Source organism: Branchiostoma floridae, chromosome 1, assembly GCF_000003815.2.
Source record: "Branchiostoma floridae strain S238N-H82 chromosome 1, Bfl_VNyyK, whole genome shotgun sequence".
NCBI lineage: Eukaryota > Metazoa > Chordata > Leptocardii > Amphioxiformes > Branchiostomatidae > Branchiostoma > Branchiostoma floridae.
Genome location: NC_049979.1, coordinates 16,085,182 through 16,104,072, shown reverse-complemented (window position 1 = coordinate 16,104,072; position 18,891 = coordinate 16,085,182). Strand labels below are relative to the sequence as shown.

Below are 18,891 nucleotides of genomic sequence, written 5' to 3'. Positions count from 1 at the left end.
TGCTGTGTACTTGAACATGATCCATATTAGGATTGAATGTAACGTTACTTGGGTGTAAATTATATAGGTTAGGAAAGGTCGAGATTGGTATGATATCATCTGTTTGCTGTTCACCCCCCCCCCCAACTGTAAGACTACATTTCTCATGTTTATCAACTTTGCTTACTCATAATTGAGTTCACCTTCTGTTGTTCCCTGGCTTGTGCAGGTAAGATGTGCTCAAAGATCAATGAAATAGCTATAGAATGGATTTAATCATTGGTAGGCTACCCTACTTCAAGATGAAGTGAGGCCAGTCAGAGATCTGACAATATTAGAGACTTATTCTTCATATTGTTATGTAATGGCATAGGGCAAATAAACCTTTGGCATAAGTCAGAATATGTCCTGATGTCTTTTCAGCTTATGATGGCCTGTAGTGTATGGTGCCACATCACATGAACTAGGGAAAAACCATTTAACTCCATGTATTTTGCAATATATCATAGATGCAGTGTAATCTTTTCTGATATGCCAACAATTAAACACGCTGATAACTTGCATCAGAGTTCTATGATCAACAGTTCCTTAGGACATTGTCATCTACACTTGGTATGTATTTGAGAGGTACTGATATCTTTATACCACTTCAAAATTCCATATGGGATGAACAAGAGAAAGAAGGTATCAAAGGTTGTTTTATTTCAAAGCACTTTATTCCATACAGACTACCCCGGTTATACTACAGATAAAATCCCTTGGTGGGCAGTTGATCTTTTTACACAATGAAGCATGGTACACATTTAATTCTACCAACGTCTTTTCTTCAGGGGCAGTATGACAGACACCATGAACTATGTATGGTAGGAGTTCCTTATGGAGGGGATGTGTTGCAGCTCCCTTACTGTTCCACAACAGTACAAAAATATTTCTGGAAACACAGTGGTCACAAATCTAGGACGTTCTTTTCATATTTGCCTCTGGCACACACACATGGTACATATCAGGAAGGAGGCATGGAAAGAAGGAAACCTTGTGTCTCTTTAAAGGTCCAAATAAAGCTGTGGATTGACAAAACTTGAGAGAAAGTGAGAGCATCCCAAGCAGACTCACTTGGCATTTGGGCCCATAGGGAAGACAGGTGACAACTTCTAAACGGGGCCATAGTCAATTCTAAAATTGAAAATAAAAAGTCAAAAGTAATAATTCATTTTTAGCAGTTGTGCTCTATTATTGGCCTTGTTGATGATTGATATAAAATGTGGACTTTACTTTACAAATCAGTACAGCTAATCTATAAGAGAAATTCATTGACTATGTCTACTTAAACACACAAAAATAAATTACTGAGTAAAATGTATTCATTCACTCAGCTACGCTTTGTATGGACCTGTTCTTACAGGACTGTGACAAATTTTGTCTTGAATACATACTTTGGAAGGTAACACCTAATCCCCCTCTCTCTTTGTCCAAGAATCAATTTTGAAATAATTACAACAGTTTGCAGCTCAAGACAATAGCATATGCCTACTTAAGTAGAGAAGCACTAAGGGGCATGGCAACCCAGATTAGTCCAATTTTGAACTGTAGTTACATGATACATTTCAAACAAAAGTGCTCTTCATAAGATTACAGTAGTAAGTACCTATAATTGTGGCCCAAGTCAAGTATGTACAAGGGTGAGACACACAACACTCTGCTGGGCTCCCACCATTCTGTTTACTTCTTAAAAATACACGGGAACAACAATGAAGGACACAATTTCCCCCAAGGGTCATGACAAGTGACTGGTTGCAAGGCATTCTACTTTGTGGAATTTGGCTGCCTTGTACTAAGTGACTGCAGCGACAAAAGTATCCAATAGGACACACCAATTAAATTACTTGATTCCTGGACTGTCTTGTAAAATTTTCCAAATATAAAAACAAAAAAATGAGTAAGTTGATTTGAGTTTCTCATTAAGGTTAAAACCAAAAAGGGTAATTACCTTTATACAATTGTTACAATCAGCTTATTGCCACTATGACCTTACTACAGATATGGTACCTACAACTAACACATTTGTACTCAGTGATTGCCACGACATGTGAATGCTACAATACATGCTGTCAAGAATGTAAGGGCTCCTGAGTGTTCTTCCCCAATAGTACTTAATGTTTAGGTTGAAAATCCAAGAACCAAGTGATCAAATCAGTGCAGAAACAGTCTCATTTGTGCTTGTCCCTGAACAACATCTATTATCTCTGAGAAGAAAACAAGTCACAATTAAAGACACACATGCGTAGTTCTACAATTATGTGCCCTCTAACTACAACCTTGGTATTTCTACATCTAGCTACTGATTGGTAGGGAACATTGTCAAGGTATGGCAGGTGCTCCGGGTCCTGTTGGTATCTCCCATGTGTCAAGACAGCTGTGCACCTTGATGCTGGAAAATCACAGGGCATTTGCTTTCCTAGCTGTTTGCTGTGGTCCCATTGGTGATAAAGTTAGTAGATATAAAATTGTTAATGTTGGAATCCAGATGAACAATCCTTGCAGGAACTATTCCTTTCATATCGACCTCTTGCTACATGTCAGCTGTCATCTCAATATGCTTTTAATTTTATATTTTTTTATATTTACACTTTTCAACCTGTGACTTTTGTGTGCAAGAAAACCCAAGACCTGTTACTCCTGGTATCTAGGTATGATACTTCCTCTTGACTTGTATATGTAATCACATGGTCAGTGTTTTACATGCAGCCAGAGGTCACAGGTCAAGCTAGAAAAAGATGAGGTTACGAAGATGCTGGCAGTGAGGCCCAAACAGGCCTGATGAAAGTATACATGCCAATTTTTTGTGTGTTTTTTTCAGTTTGCAGCCTTGCCAAGTAAATACAAGAATCCATCTTGGTTGACCAGAGGCAAAGAGAAGAAAGGGAAAAGTTACAGATTACTTAGTCCTTCTGGATTCCAGTCCAGTAACATTTCGGTCCCAAGGCCTGAAGAACTTCTCATCTTACAGACAGAAGACTGCAAAACCTGCAATGGTCCTGGCCTTTCTACCCATTTTTCCTTGACCAAATTTGTTTTACTGTGCATGATTTCGATTGGGATTGTATGTCTCCTTAGGTAGCCAGACGTGGCCTTTTGGCAGGTATGCTACTGTTTCTGTCATCATCTTCATCTTCGTCTGAATCTTCATCTGGATAGTCTACAAGTCCAGTGATGCCACCCTGCAGAAACAGCAATAAGGTAATGTTAGTTACAACAATTAATGCCCCTACTATCTATATATGTGAAGAAATATGAGAAATTCACATTATAATAGAATGTTTTACTCGCATCTAGGAAGTGACAGCAATCACATGAACAATCAGATACTTTATCACATATCCTAACTATGACTACTACACGTGACTGTTAACAGAACTCACATTGTTGGTCTTGACTTCTGGTGAGGCTGGCGGGGAGGTGGACGCAGCTGGAGGAGATGAGTTGAACTTCCTGCTGGGAGGCGGTGGACTGGGACTTCTTGTGGGGTTTTTTAAAGGTGAAGGTGGTTTGTTCTCACTCTCACGGGCTATAGGAAAAGTATTGCATGTAAGTACACATCAACATCCCACCAATGTTTATATCAACAGTAGTCACTACTTTTGTCAAGGATGAGTGAGAATAAGATAGAGTCCAATTATCATTTCCAAGATACACCAAACACGAATCTTTTCAGACACGAGGGCACATACTACACCTACTTGTCATGAAGGCCTATTGAAACACGTACGCCAAACTTCTCTTACCTCTCTTTCCATCAATGATTTTTGAGATGTGGTCCAGTTCTTCATCCATCTTGTTTTTGAGCATGTCTGTGACTGGGACCACAGCCTCCCCATCCTCCATCTCCTCTTCATCCTGCTCAAACCAGATCTCTTCCTCCTCATCAAGAGACCGGGCGTCTCTCCGGTAGCGGTGGTTCCGCAAAATGGACGGAACACTGTAGAAGATAAAGTTATGTAAAACTTTGTCAGATGCTTTATCTACAATGAAACGCCGGCACAACACAACACTATTAGCAACAAGCAACCTGCCATCAGACACCAAAACAAGGATTCTCACATTTTGGTGACATTATTGGTACACATGTAACATATATTTTCTTTTCAAGACTACTAGAAGTCACCTCCCTTTTATCATTAACTCACTTCATCTCTTGATATCTTGTGGAACTATTTGTAGTATTACCACATTCATTTCTCACAGTGCTCTATCCTGCTTTTACAAAATCAGCATAACCACCACCTGACCAGCAAGTTGGTGGAAAAATATTTGATTCATAATAAATTGAAAGGTGACTAAATCTAGTTCCAGAACATTTTTTTCATAAAACCTGCAAAGGGAGGAGAATCATACTGTACATACTGTTGATAAAACCTGTGACATTCTACATGTTGTTAAAATGAAAAGGACTAAGACAATTCACTTCTTTGAAAAAAAAACATGGTTACAGGACAGTACCTGTCCAAGCTAGACTTGACGTTTTGTCTGTCCATGTGCTGCTCATACCTCAACTTGAGTCCCTTGAAAGTGTTGACGTAATCAACGTCTTTCAGCTGCTCGTAGAATGTCTCAACCACATAGGCCACCAAAGATTTGATGTCCTCCTGTCGTGCAACATTTATAAGAACAGAAGACATTGTTAGCACAACTTCAAACGAGGTTAACACATCAAAATGTACAGAAAACAGTGGCTATGGAATCAAACTGTACACCCTGGCAAAAAAAACTTAAATAAACCTGATATCACAGCATCTCACTATTTTCTAGTCAGAAAGTCTGGTCTGGTCTAGTCGAAAAATGTTGCAGGCATGAATGGGGTAAAGGTTAACATTATCTGCTTTAGCAAGCAGGCCAGGTGTCACTGATCATGCCATTGTTACCAATACTACATGTACCTAGCACCATCAGAAGACTGCTTACCACTCTGATGAACTCAAAGAGCTCTAATGTAGCTGAGTTGAGGAGGTTGTAGCGCTGTCCATTGGTGAGAAAGGCATCCACAATGGGCTTGAGCAGGTTGCCTTTGATAATGTAGCGATTGTAGAACTCCTCCTTCAAACTGATGATCTTCCGAACAAACCGCAGGGCACCTTCATTGTACAACATAAAAGATAGCCCATTTAGCTAACAGTAACATAAACAAAATGAAACTTGTAAAGTTGGAATGAGTGACTTTGCACTTTGCAGAAAAAAGAATGCTTACAATTGTGTGGTGCTTGTGTGGAACAAAGTCTTACAAACATGCTTTATTCGGGGCCATTACCTTTTCCTTCTTATACGAAATGGATACGATGATGACAAAGGCAGCTGTCATTTCAGCACCACTTACTAAACATTATACCAAACTATTAACAGGGCATGTTGTAAAACTGGCTCTTACTTAGTGCAAGATGTCCGTGGCTTGACTTCATGAGGACCAGGATCCTGCGCAGCAGGTCCTTGTTGAAGATGTAGTTGCGGATGTGGTAGGTGTGATGTTCCACACAGAAGGCCAACAGCTCTAGGATCAGACTCAACAGCTGGGCTGTCACATAGTCATCTGGAAAGGAACAGAAGTAAGGAATATTGCCAACAGTTCTAGCACGGTCTGCATCCTGTCTTTGGAAGTTTAAAAGTGGAAGCCAAGTTAACAAAATTTAGAGTTGAGTTTTACAATATTGGGACTTGTGCACGAAGCTTGGAGTAAAGAATTGTATTGAAATACATGGCAAACACTTGAGGGACCTAGGCATATTGAGTTCATTTCATTATTATAACCTTCAGTGGCACTGTCATTACTGTATAAAAATCTTCCATTCAGTGTCATGATATTGATTCTTATCCACCATTACAATGCTAGCAGGCATGCACTGATATCATATCAAACTTTACCCTGACACAAAATCATTTTCCAACATTAATAGTAGTGACCTCAAGTTAAAGGTCAGTTACCTTTACTTGGTTTGTCCTCCGTGGTGTTTGCCAATAGTGGGGCTGTCAGCACGTGCATGCAGTTCTTGTAGAAGAAGCTGAGGAATTCTGTCTTCTCAGTTTTCTGGGGAAAAGGAACAGAGGCCCATGCCTTATGGTCGGCAATGGTGAATGGCTGATATTAGATCAACAGCAAACACCCAGATGTCTTCTAAGCGAGCTAATGTTCAATATTCTATATCTTCACAAAATTACTCCACTTCTTATGCAAGCATCAATGTTTTTCTGACCTTGAGCGTTGATTGTATTGTCATCAAGTTCAGATAACACAGACAATATCACATTCTCAGAACATGTACTTCTGCGTATCTATACAGTTTGTCTGTGCAGTCAGACCTATTCAATGATACATGTAGTCATCTTGCATTGCTGACTCCAGCATTTGATAATTTACAAACAACATTTACCAACTTAACCAACACTTCTATCACAGTTTCCTGATATTCTTACATTGCCAGAACAACATCACCAAAGATACAAAGCACTATATAAACTGTATGTACAATAAACAGTGCTATTAACTTTGTTGCAAAATGCAGGTTGTCTACCACTTCAAACCTTGTCAACCATGTCCCATTATCAACTAACCAACTAAGATATGTTTCCAAATCCAAGTCCACGAAATTAAAACGGTTCTTACATTTGCTGTCGCCATCATGTTCTCGGGGTCAATCAGTATCCTCAATACTCCACTCAGCTGAAGTGCATTTCCCAGCTCTGCAATACAAATGTCACAATTTACTTCAGACTTATCAACTAGGATAATGACTGAAAATAAGGCACAGTGCAGAAATAAATAACATCAGTCTTCTTTAATATTTCAAAACCGATTAATACACTTGGAAATGTTGCATTGAAATGGAAACTACAGTGATATGTGAAGATAGGTACAACTTATTCTGACAAATTACCAGAAGGAGAAGAAACCATCATACCTGGATCTGGGTCACAGATCATCTGCTCAATGATGAGATTGACAAGCAGAATGTCATCGTCCTGTTGGTTGGCCTCCTGCATGATGAACTCCCTCACCATGGACGGGCTGTACTCCACTATGTACATGATGATGTCTGTACAGGCTTGTCTCACCTCAGGGTCATCCATACTCTACAAAAACAGATGGTCTTGGTGTAGGTATATAGGCTTGACAATACCAAGCAATCATTGAACCTTTTAGATAACAAAGATATTGCAGAACTGACATTTTTCCAGTCCACGATTTATGAATATAAGTAATAGCAGAATCAAAAACAGCCCCCATCGTCCATGGAACTACTAGTATGTCAGCATATAAACAAATTTCATCATAGCAGGGGAAAACTCTGTACGTAATTCTCAACATCACATAGGAAAATAATTTCATACCCAACAAAAAGCCAAGTTTCACATCCCTGTCTACTTGCACATGTATGTGTAAGTATGGCAATGTGCCAAACAATAACTGTAATAAATGTTTGAGCAAAATCAATAAGTCTACATCTGAACAATTAAACAACTGCATGTTACTTTCTAAAGAAGGGGGACCCTGTACTTACCAAAATGACTTCTAATGCTGGAAGGATGCCAAGATTGGATAATGTCTGAAGAACAAAGAAACATCTGATTTACAAACAGGGCTGATACTTCCATATTCACAAAATTGTCTGAGATTGCCAAAGTCAATACTTACTGACTGATGAGTGCATTCAGTGTACTACATGCAATTACTTACATCTCTTGACCTAGGAGGCAAAACCAGTAATAAATATGCATAGATATGAAACCTGACATTTTCTCTCTGGAATTTGCATGCCACAACACTTAGCAGGTACAATGTCTGTAGACAGATCCCATTCCTCATTAGGCCATATGGAACTTAAGGCTCATATTACTAAGAATACTTCTTTGCTCCGTGAACATCATTACCTTGTATGGTACTGTATTTATACTTGTCTAAATACTGTTACATGCTGCAATTAGCGCCCAGGCCAGAACAAACTTACCAACTGTAAAATCACATTGTTGTTTTATATCTATTTACCTTGAAGAAGGATTCTTTAGCCTGTGGCTGCAGTGTCTGTGAGAAGGTGCAGAACTCTTTCAAGAAGTTAACCTGCAAAAGAAATATGATTATGAGTACATTATCAATTTTGTCTCATGCAGACAAGTATTGCATGCTGGCAATCATGAATTAGCCAATTACTATTAACACAGGCAACTTAACACTCTAGCAGTATAAGAAGTATTTAACAAACAATGGCAATGGAATATATGAATATCAAAGAAAGACCTGTCTCATAGTCAGCTTTGGTGGATGTTAAAAACAAACATATAGAGATAGATTTATGAATTATTGATTATACAATTGAAATATTTCTGTATATGTTGCTGACTTGGGAGTATGGAGAGCAATCTGGGCTGGTCACGTTTTGTTTTTATGGGACACTGAAATATCTTCATACCAATTCTCTTCTTCTGTTGTCATCCGTGGCTTCATCTGTGAGCTGAGCAAACAGCTCTGTAAGGAACTTCTCATCATCCTGGAACATGGAACAATGTGGTGTCTGTCAAAATTATTTCAATAACACATGTGCCAAGGTAACATACTAGTACCACTGGAATGCAGTAAAAAATGCTATCTTTCCATGTAGAAAAGTTCCTGCCTCCAGGTTCTGAACAGGACAGAAAAACGTAAGCAATTGCCCTGACCAACAGTTGCAGTTGTGATTCTTGACTTGTACTGTAGTACCCAAATTTCAATAAACAAGATGTTACGATGTCTTATCCTTGTAAGATGTGATCTTAGTCAACGCCACTCACCTGGATCATACTAACTATCTCTATTTTGTTGAAGAAGATGAAGGAACTTAGTGTTGACAGCATGTTTTCCTCAAACACTGATGGTGTGGGCAGCACCACATCCTGAATGTACTGAACTCGGTACGTTTGGTGGATCTTCTGTCGCAGTTCTTCATTACTGATGGGAATGACCTCTTTAAAGGATGCGCTATTGCGCAAATAGTCCCGATGGCTGGCTTTTTCAGGTTTGCTTGGGTCATACTCCAGTATTCCCACAGTGTCAAAGATGAACTCGTCTGAGAACATGACTTCAAACAGTGCATTCTTGTTCAACAGGAATATACTCTTGTAAATCTCGTACAACTGGTGCAAGCCCTCAAAGTTCTCCAGGTCCTCACACATGTGAAACAACTCTACTATCTTCTTGATGTAACCTTCGTACTCTATGGCGTTGGCCAGCTTTTCTCTCCGTATGGGGGATGGAAGTACACTGTTGAAGACCTCGGAGATCTCGTCCAGCTTGCTGAGCTCGCATGGCGGCAGCTCGATGGGAGGGGCGGCATCTGGCATATCCTCAAACTTCTCCTCTTCTGACTCCTCCACAATGTCCTGGGTTATGTCACATGATGGATCCTTTCCTTGAACCTGCATTCAACAAAAAAGGAAAAGAGTTTTAGTCAACAAACAAGTACTTTGTGGTATATACTATGAATAAGGCCTCCATGTTGAATTTCAAACTTGGCCAGCTGTAATTCTGTGTTGCTTCAAACTAGTTTTAAGTGTAATGTAATCTGCTTCCAAGGATCAGTGTACTTTCATGCTGACCAGTATTTGTAATTCTGTTCTGGACTAAGCTGAATACAATATATATAAAGATACTAGTATGTTCAAAATATCCCCTGTATGTGCAAAATCTCACATCTATTTAATTACCATACTAGGAATATTGTTGTGAAAGGTTTCTCTGTGATCCCTAATTTTCTTACTATAATATAGAGGATATGACAGACCTTTCTGTCAAGGACAAGCACACTCAACACATTATTGCATCAGTGCCTACAAAATAATGGCAGACACTTCTATCCAGAGGGATGTTACCAGACTGTCCAGGAGTCCATGGCATTTTAATCCAATCACAATGCTAGTCTGCTCACCTACATAGCTTTCTCCCTGGTTCTTCACTAATGCAAGTGCCTTTGTGTAGTGCAAACAATGACAACAGCATTCAGACCGCTCTACTACTGGACGGACAGTAGACCCTAGCCTTCATGCCATTCTAATGATAAAACATTAGCTTTGTGGCATCAACCAATATATAGAACAAATTTTGTACAGGATTTCAAACAAAAGAACTACATAACATAGTTTTACATGCATCTTTAAAGCAATCTGTTATCCAACTTGGAAACCTACCAAGAGTGAGGATTGTTCTATACTGTCACAAACAAACCTAACCCCTTGTGGCTTATCTGTCATTGAAATTCCCACCTTTGGGCACCTAGCATAGATCAGACTCAGAGTCAAACATTTTCCTATCTGTCCAAAGCAGGAGAGGAAGAATTTAGTCCTAAATGTAATTAAAAAGAAAGTGAACATGATTTAAAAACAAAAATCAAAGGTTTAAAACCATCTAAAAGAATATAAATTTTCAGCATTAGTACTATTATAAAGATTTCAAACAAAGCCAGGAACTTAGCTTCTATTGAAAATGGATCATTATAAGATGAACCTGAGACACTGAGCAGGAAAATACATTTTACTACTGAACCCAAGCTATGCAAATAACGTTTCAACATTGATATGTTTTAATGAAATGAGAAGGTGGAGAAAACATTATGTCTTCCCTATGTGCCTTATTTCATATGCATATTACACACTTGTATTATGAATGAAAAAAATATAGATAAATTCATTCTCTACAGATACGTCCATCACTTCATCATTGTACATTACAATTTACATATGCCAGTAGTATATCCCTGCTTTGTAACAGGAACAGCCCAAATGCATACTATGCATATGGTTTATGTCATACCTGAGCTGTGATAATGTTTTGTTAGTTTTCCAGACCAGGTAGTCATTTTCAGAATCACGCGTGGTTCTTAATTACATATTACACGATCTTCCATCGAATAAATTGATCACACTCCTCTTCTTTTCAATATGTGACCTGATCATGACTCTTTATAACAACTGGCAATTACAAAACTGATCAACATTACGAACCACCATCATTCTATCAATATGCTTTGGCAATGAAAGCACTTTGCCACAACATTTCAATAAATATAGCAACAATCTGGAGAATGATGCAATGCTAGCATGATTGTTACATTTTCAAATACTTATTCTAAAACCCAACAACACAAGACCAACGGACAACCAGAAAAGACTTATTGCACTCACATTTCTATTAATACACTTGGAAATTTCGCTTTCAATAAACTTGTCATTGGGGCAAGAATGAACTTGTCTGCTCACTGAATTTTGTACAGTACTATACACCTCTGCCATGGTATGTAATAAAAAAAAATTGAAATCAAATTGCAAAGAAGTTACAATATACATGTAATCACTAAGGTTCCCCTTATATTCAAAAGATGATTTCTGTGATTTTTTTTTACAGCTTTAGTGCTATTTTGGCCATTAGATAAAATTATACCTATTTCAGGTTTTAACACTTAAAAATTGCAACAACAAAAACAACAAAACCCTGACCATTAATTTTTTTTTAATGGCTATTGCAAGCCAAGTCAATGCAGCATCTGTTTTTCATCAGACAACCTTGTGGGCTGCTTAATGGAATGAATGCAATACTGTGACAGTAAAGTTTAGTACAACTGCTTGCACTTGACCTTAACAACACTGACACCACAGTGGTCACATACAAGATTACCACTGGGAAGTATATTGTATCCTGGGATGTAACCAATGTACCAAGGGACAAGTTCAGCTACAAATTGTCCAGGACAACAATTCTATAACTTAATTTCAAACCCTGTGTAATAGCCAATAATGTCGAGTCAATGACATCACTGTTGAAAATGCTGTTGCCTATTACTATCAAGATTCTTTCTGAGGTAAAGAAATTTTTCATTCACACCAAAATACCTACTTATTGAGCTATTCTGTCTCGATTCACTTATACATTCAGAATCTGCAAAAGGAAAGACATTTCCCCTAGAGCTCAAAATTCCATATTCTCATTCTTGTACACTCAAGGCATACCAACATACCTGAAAGCTGTAAAATTCTAAGCATATCTAAAGAAACAAGCCCCTTGCTGACAGGATATCAGCCACCCTATCTAATTAATTGTAATTAACCTATTACAGTATTCAGAACCAGCAGAGCAGTGTCTCTCCACTCCATCCAGTATAAAGAAAGTTTAATAAAGTACAAAATTCTCTACCAACCTACCAACATTCCCGTGCATAAAATATTACTACAGTTTATGAAAACAGAGTATGTGTATGTGAGGATATAACAAAGAGCAACTAACAGTAGTAACAGGAGAGACATAGATATTTATGTTATTTGCAAATTTTGCAAGTTTACAAATTGTACCATCCCATGCATGTAGTCTGCCTTGCATTACCAGTATCTTCTCCTCATCCTGTGACTAAAAAAATACATTTACATGCAGCTCTCCTTTATGCATTAAGTTTTGATTTGTCCTACCTGACAAATCTTCTCCCAGATCTCATCACATCCTGCCTTTTCTTGGAAGCTGAGTGCAAGGTCAACGTTGTCAGCTTCTGACCAGACAATCAGAGTCTCCTGCAACAAAGATGTTACGAAACAAATGTTAATACAACACTAGAGCTTAGCTGGAGCAATAAAGATCATGCATCACAGGTCATTATTGCTGCAAATAGATTAGGTTGAGAAAACATTGTAAATTATTTCAACTTTGTAACATGCAACCAGGGAAGGGATTGGAATTTTGTCATATTTCACCTTAAACATCCAAATATACTTCTACTACACAAATACATTATTTCCTTTCCATTACTTTTTGGTTAGCCTGGATTCAAATTGCCACATACCATTGTCTAAAAATTGAGAAAAATAACCTGATATAAAATGACACTGATACATATAGTGATAGCCAGTATTATGAAATTTAAAAAAAAAAATATTGCTTTGCTTATATGATACAGTTGATGTTGTAAACTGTATTCATTTACTTACCACCAGGCCATAACAATGACACATGATCTTGTTAAATGCAATGGTGCATAGACATGATCCTGATAATGGTTTGACCATTTCACTTTCAGTGTTTTCATATTCATTGTCAAAACCTTTCTTCTTTGCCAAAAACCTGACAAGTCATATGTTGTTGTTTCTCCTCCATATATTACTTGAAGCCAGTTCCACTGTTGTCAGTCTTGGCACATGCTACTAGTAGTACAGTATTCACCTCAACAGACAATGCTGGTGGGTAAAAAGGATTCTAAAAAAATATAAAACTAGAAAGGCAACATTTTTGAAAAAATGCAGGATGTGGGCGAAGGGAAAAGAAAGGAAAAATCGCAAGAAAAGAAACAACTAGAATGACAACATTTTCGCGAAAATGCAGCAAGTCTTTCCCGTGGCCTTTTTTTGAAGTTTAAGTCAAACTACCTTACACACAATAGTAATTGCCATTAGGTGCCCCGTATTCTCGGTTCACCCCTATTCTCGGCCTTTACCTGACGTCACGGGTTGTGCTGTGTAGCAATTATAAAGCTGAAATTCATGATCAGGTTCAGGTCCGGTACCGTACCGTAGCCTCCATTCCAAATTTGACTTAACGCCGCAGGCGACAGACATCGACGATACAGTATTTGGCTGCCGCGGCCGGTATGGTCCGAGGCGTTGACGAGCCCCCCTCCCCACATGGACCGTCCGACCGTTTAAACGCCGTCTTTTGAGGGCAATTAAAAAATAAATAAAAAGGCGTGTAAACTGAACGATGCTCTGTTTGCAAGATAAAATTGTTGTAAATATCATAAAAGAAAAAAAAAAGGACAACTAAAAGAAAGTTGTTCCCGCCCGGAATCGAACCAGGGTTGACCTAGCGAAAAAAGCGCAAGCGAGGCTGGTGCTTTAGCCATTCGGCCAAGCTTGCCGTAACATTATTGCCGGCATTTTAACAGGTAACATGTATACAAATGCAATGCATAGCTTGAACACGTCCGTTCACTGTTTAATTTGCAAGATTCACTGTTTAATTTGCAAGATTCCAAGGTCCCATTTTCTGAAGATAATGTTTTTCTGTGCAAATTTATCAATCTTGTTCATTCCGTGGCGGGCAACTTCTTCCTTGAGCGCCTGTTTGGTCGAATGCATGGCCGATTTACTGCCGCGTCTCAGCTGCTATTATAAAACTGGATGCCGAATGACATTTTGTGTTCTCTGCGTTGATAGGTCCAGCTCTGACGTACACCCGAGACAGTCTGAATTTAGGCCAATCAAAAAGCTGGGAACGCGGAGTATTTGCTAACAGCTTCCATTTTTCTGAGTTTTGATTGGCTATTATCAAAATGGATGCCGATTGTGTCCTGCGCGTTGATAGGTTCACCTCCGACGTACAACCGAGAAAGTGCGACTTTAGGCCAATCAAAAAGCTTGAAACATGGAGTACATGGAGGCTTCCATTTGTTTCTGATTTCCGGTGAAATACTTGTAAGAAAACTATATGTGTGGCTTCGCCCACATAATTAAATATCACAAAAAGATCTCTCTATCCTATTATCTTTAAATACAATATATACTCATATATGACTTATTTATCAGCATTCACAAGCCAATATGTCAGCAATGTATATGTAATCTTTTAATTGCTGAATATTGTGCTCAAAAATAACTGTGAAGTCCACAGGTATATATTACAGGCTTGATAACAGCAAAACGTGTGACTGAGGCTGAGATTTGCTTGAGTGTTGTTTGATAATTTTGCGTGAAGACAATTTGCTTTCTTCTCTAAATGTGGCACCTTACCTACGTTTTGTCCAAATTTTACAACTGATGCACAAAGTTTGTCCCACATATTAAGCTATATAAAATCTCTCTGTTATTAGTGTTAACATCTGGGGGTTTTGCGGGGCATGTGAAATTTCAGCCCACAGCGATTGCAGGTACATGGGACAACGTGTGCAACCGTTATTGTATCACGCATGGGAGGCATTTACCTGTTGTTTCTGATAGGCTGTGTCCGGTTGAATTTTGGACTCCAAAAGTAGAGACCCTAAACGCAGGGAATAAAAGAAACGTGCGTTAGTGATGGAGTAATTTCCATTAGTAAACACAATGTAGCCGATGCCGACAGAGCTTGCTCCATCTTCTTTATACTTGTCTGATCGGATACATGCGAAGACTTGTCTAGAGCGCTTGGGCCATGGTGTCTATGCACATAGGAGATTGGTTATAATGGTATTGCACCTAAATATCCTGATCGAGGATAAAAAGAGAGTTTTCTACATGTTTTGTCGAACTTGGGGAAAAAAATCTGCGAGCTCGAAATAAGAGCGCCGAAGGCAAAGCAGCGATTATTACCGTCCGACTCGGCTCGCACCAACAAGGACATCCCCTTCAAGCGCTCCACGTACGACGATGACACATGTCCCGTGCCCCTGTCGTCCCATTGTCGATCTTCATTCAGGGCGTAGAGCTTCACACGCCGTCTGGTGTCCGCCATCGTGGTCGTATTCTCCGGAGTTCGCCGTTTCAGGCGATCCAGTTCATGTTGTGTGTCACTACCTCTACCTATCCAGAAGAGCCGCCATATTGGTTCGAACAATAACAATACGGGGACTCCCGCTCTAGTGCGGAGGGGCGAGGGCGGCAAATTTAAAAGTGGTTGGACCATGGCGGCCCATGACACGATGCAGCCGCTCAATAATCAGGACGTATACATTGGCATGGGCAGATGTGATGAGCGTAGAAACACCAAGAAGCATATCTACAATCGTGCATTTCTTCAAATAATAGTTAAAATTCAGTTGCAACAAATTTCATTTTCTAGGCCCGTGACCACGGTGTCCGACTTGTCCTCCTTGGCTTTGAACTGTTAGACATGACTATAGTATATGAAAACAGCGCAGTCGGAAGCTAGCTCGGAATACGCGTAACCCTACAAGTTACTGCCAACTTCCTTGGTGTTATCAAGGAGGTTATTCTCTATAACGTTATAACCTCCTGTGTGTTAGCATGAGGAGGTTTTATCAAAATTCCTTGGTGTTATGCATTAATCTACTTTAATCAACTTGGTGTTATACCTGGATAACTACCACCCGTTATTCTTAAAATTGATTGATGAATTAATGAAAAAAAGTTTCTATTTCCATGTTTTGCAAAACAAACAGTTAGTTACAACAACCAAGGACCCTATATAACGACCTTGGTGCTTGGTTGCAATTGGCATTTCCAAGCGTTATAAGTGACGCAAGGCTATGACCTTATTCTCCTTGGTTATAATCAACGTTCCCCGTTCTGTGTTGAACTTTGTTTACATAACACCGTTATAAGTTATCTATCGGATTCAAGAACATAGCGAGTGCTTGCACAACCACTGATTCCTGACTCTGTTCTTGGCCAAGGGAACCTTGAGTTCATGGCCCCGTGTTTCATGTCCCAGTCTGGAAAGTGAAGAAAGACGGGTGTTCTTTCCAAACCCTTTTCCAGTTTGAAAGTGAAAGTAGTGAAGATAATATTTTTCTCAATGTATAATGTGATTTATGTCGGACCTAATGCACCGTTGATAATGACGGCAACCGTCCCCCAAAACAGAACCAACGCGTTTATCAATTAAGTTGTTCCCGACCCGCCCCGCAGTGAAAATCAACCAAAACCATGCATACACGGTGACGGTACTCCTGGACGGTCTGCCTAAACACCACAAACGACTCAGAAACACCACAAACGACCACAAACGACTCTAATATGCAGTGTATACGTCAAAGACCTTTTGTGGCGCTCTGGAGACATTGTTTACACATTTATTTTACCGTCAACGAATGACAGATTGAATATCCTTCCAACAAGACCGATATACTTGTATGATCATATATTTGAAACGCAAATCTTGAAAGCTTTATTTGAAGGGTCAAAAATCGCATCTGAGACGTCGCTGGATGCGATTGTAACATATCGACAGCGGCTTGAATTTTCACTGCCTTTAGATTTCCGTCTGTCTTCTTCCGTGAAACGTTCAGTTATTCATCATTGAAGTCAAACAGGGGGGCCTGTTGACGAGAACCGTTGACAGTAGAGAGACTGAGGCTCTGCAAAAGGCATGACGTAGCCTCCCAGGGAAGGCATTGGGTAGACCATCATTTGCCACGTTTATTTCATTCTGTCTGTCTTGACTGGAACTTTATGTGCCATTTTGACGGTGGATCTGATTCGACCGGCCGACTTGTGGCCGGTGGAAACCCACTGGCTTTGGCGAAACGGAATGCGGTGAACAGGCTCTTGGATTGAAACTGTGACCTTGTAAACCAAGCTTTTTTCCTCATCAGATGATCCGTTATTGATAGAGCATCTATAACGCTATATGACGGCATAGACTATTTTAAACGTGAGTCATATGAGCCTTGACATGGTTTGACTTTACTGAGATTTTCTTTTCATACAACCCCTTCTTGAGTGTGTTTCAGTTGTGTAACGTTACATATTTTGAAGGATTATATTAACATCAATTGATAGTCAAACATATGCTTTTAGGTAATCCGTGGCTGACACTCCTGCCGTTTAATACATCTGAGTGTGTGCCGGCGGTGGAATGTGCGTCAGACCGGTCCACGCCCTCCTTAAAACGCCTTTGTGATACCATATAATATGTGCGCATGTGCAGTATGCTGACCCTGATCAGTGGTCTCATACCGCAGCCCAGGGGCTCCAGAAGTAAACATTTCCGTGCCATTTCTCACGTACGTCTTCTTCAGGTCAGCGATACGCTATAAACTCGTGTCTTCCTCCTCGAAAATCACCGTTTGTAAGACGACATTGGACACTACAGAGGCCAGAAAACCAATGTGTTGAGCTGTGACGAGCGAGGTTAGAAATCACCCGGGTAGGTAGGCAGGTCAAGGTGATCATATATGCACAGTCTTCGCACACGTCGTGCGTTTCGTGCCAAAATATTGAACACCGTAAATCCTGGCTATAAACAGGTCCTTACTAGTGGATAGGAATTATTTTGTGGTCACTGTTAAGTCCCGGAGAGATATTGGGTGTAGCTCAGCTCTGTGAAACGGAGGATTTTTGTCCAGCAGTGACAGTGTAACTGCGACAGCTTCTGCAACATGGGAACCACAGGCAGTAAGCGGGAGAGGAGTGATTCCGGAGGCGGGGTCTCCCGGGACTCTCTGGACGCTGACAGGCTGGACCTGAGCCGCCCCGGGAGTAAGATCATGGTGGGGTCACCTCTGGAGGACGCCTTCGAGTTCTCTCCGTCTCCAAGTGTGAAGGTTAGTTGTAAACATTGTGTACATGTGTTTTACTGTGATCACGTGAATATGAAGAGCCAAGCCCACTATGAGTATGATAAGCACCACGACAGTGTATGTAGGCAAAAGATGTTGATCTGACATAGCCTGGAATCCAGCCATATTATAGCTCCAGAGTGTCTTCTGCCCTTTCCGCAAATACAAGAGGATAGAAGGAGGACTCGGGCCACACCAATTTAATTTCTTGGTTCACGGATTTTTTCATAAAAAATATGGAGCGAGAGGGCGAAATAAAAATAAAAATTGTAAAACGGTCGGGGTAAAGGTAACGGCTAATCCAAAACATAAAGGAAAAAAGTTTTCAGCTTGAAAAAAGTACAAAAACACTATCTTTGTACAGTAACAGCAGCTGTACCCACAATTTAAGGAGCTTATAATATAAAGGCCAAATTGCTAGACCAGAAAGTTGGTGAATGGTTTCATTAATGGTGAAAATTTGCTGAGTGGTAATTTTTATTTTTATTTTTTTTCCCCAAAAATAGGAGCGAGCGAATCCGTGAACCAAGAAATTAAATCGGTGTGGCCTCAGGAACTACTAGTATGATAATATGGCTCCGCTAGATATTTGCAGAGAGGACAGAAGAGACTCTGTAGCTATAATACAGCTAGCCTGGAGTCCAGTCCCGTT

General features: G+C 39.7%; 2 protein-coding genes across 7 annotated transcripts in view; one reads left to right on the top strand and one right to left on the bottom strand.

Annotated features, from left to right (window-relative positions):
* Nucleotides 1–659: 659 nt before the first annotated feature.
* On the bottom strand, nt 660–15,570 carry LOC118412125 (serine/threonine-protein phosphatase 4 regulatory subunit 3A-like). Of its 3 annotated transcripts, none has more exons than XM_035814774.1 (16): nt 15,310–15,570; nt 14,946–15,001; nt 12,448–12,546; nt 8,788–9,411; nt 8,430–8,507; nt 8,009–8,080; nt 7,524–7,568; nt 6,924–7,095; nt 6,629–6,705; nt 5,950–6,079; nt 5,399–5,557; nt 4,939–5,108; nt 4,477–4,622; nt 3,762–3,955; nt 3,399–3,544; nt 660–3,197 (listed from the first exon to the last, which is right to left on the bottom strand). In XM_035814774.1, exons 1-16 carry the CDS (start codon nt 15,449–15,451, stop codon nt 3,090–3,092), a joined length of 2,418 nt encoding a protein of 805 aa, XP_035670667.1. In that variant the 5' UTR covers nt 15,452–15,570; the 3' UTR covers nt 660–3,089. The 3 variants fall into 3 exon arrangements, with proteins under 3 accessions (XP_035670667.1, XP_035670676.1, XP_035670685.1); XM_035814783.1 differs by having other exon boundaries at nt 5,950–6,052; XM_035814792.1 differs by having other exon boundaries at nt 4,525–4,622; nt 15,310–15,569.
* Nucleotides 15,571–17,603: 2,033 nt separating this feature from the next.
* LOC118412602 (5'-AMP-activated protein kinase subunit beta-2-like) overlaps nt 17,604–18,891 on the top strand; it is a 5,790-nt gene continuing 4,502 nt past the window's right edge. Inside the window, exons 1-2 of one of the 4 annotated variants that reach the window (XM_035815581.1) lie at nt 17,604–17,827; nt 18,030–18,224. In XM_035815581.1, the coding sequence (XP_035671474.1) occupies nt 18,060–18,224 (165 nt within the window). In that variant the 5' untranslated portion in view covers nt 17,604–17,827; nt 18,030–18,059. Of the gene's footprint in view, nt 18,225–18,891 lie in introns of all 4 variants that reach the window. The other 3 variants (XM_035815574.1, XM_035815570.1, XM_035815591.1) reach the window with 3 other exon arrangements.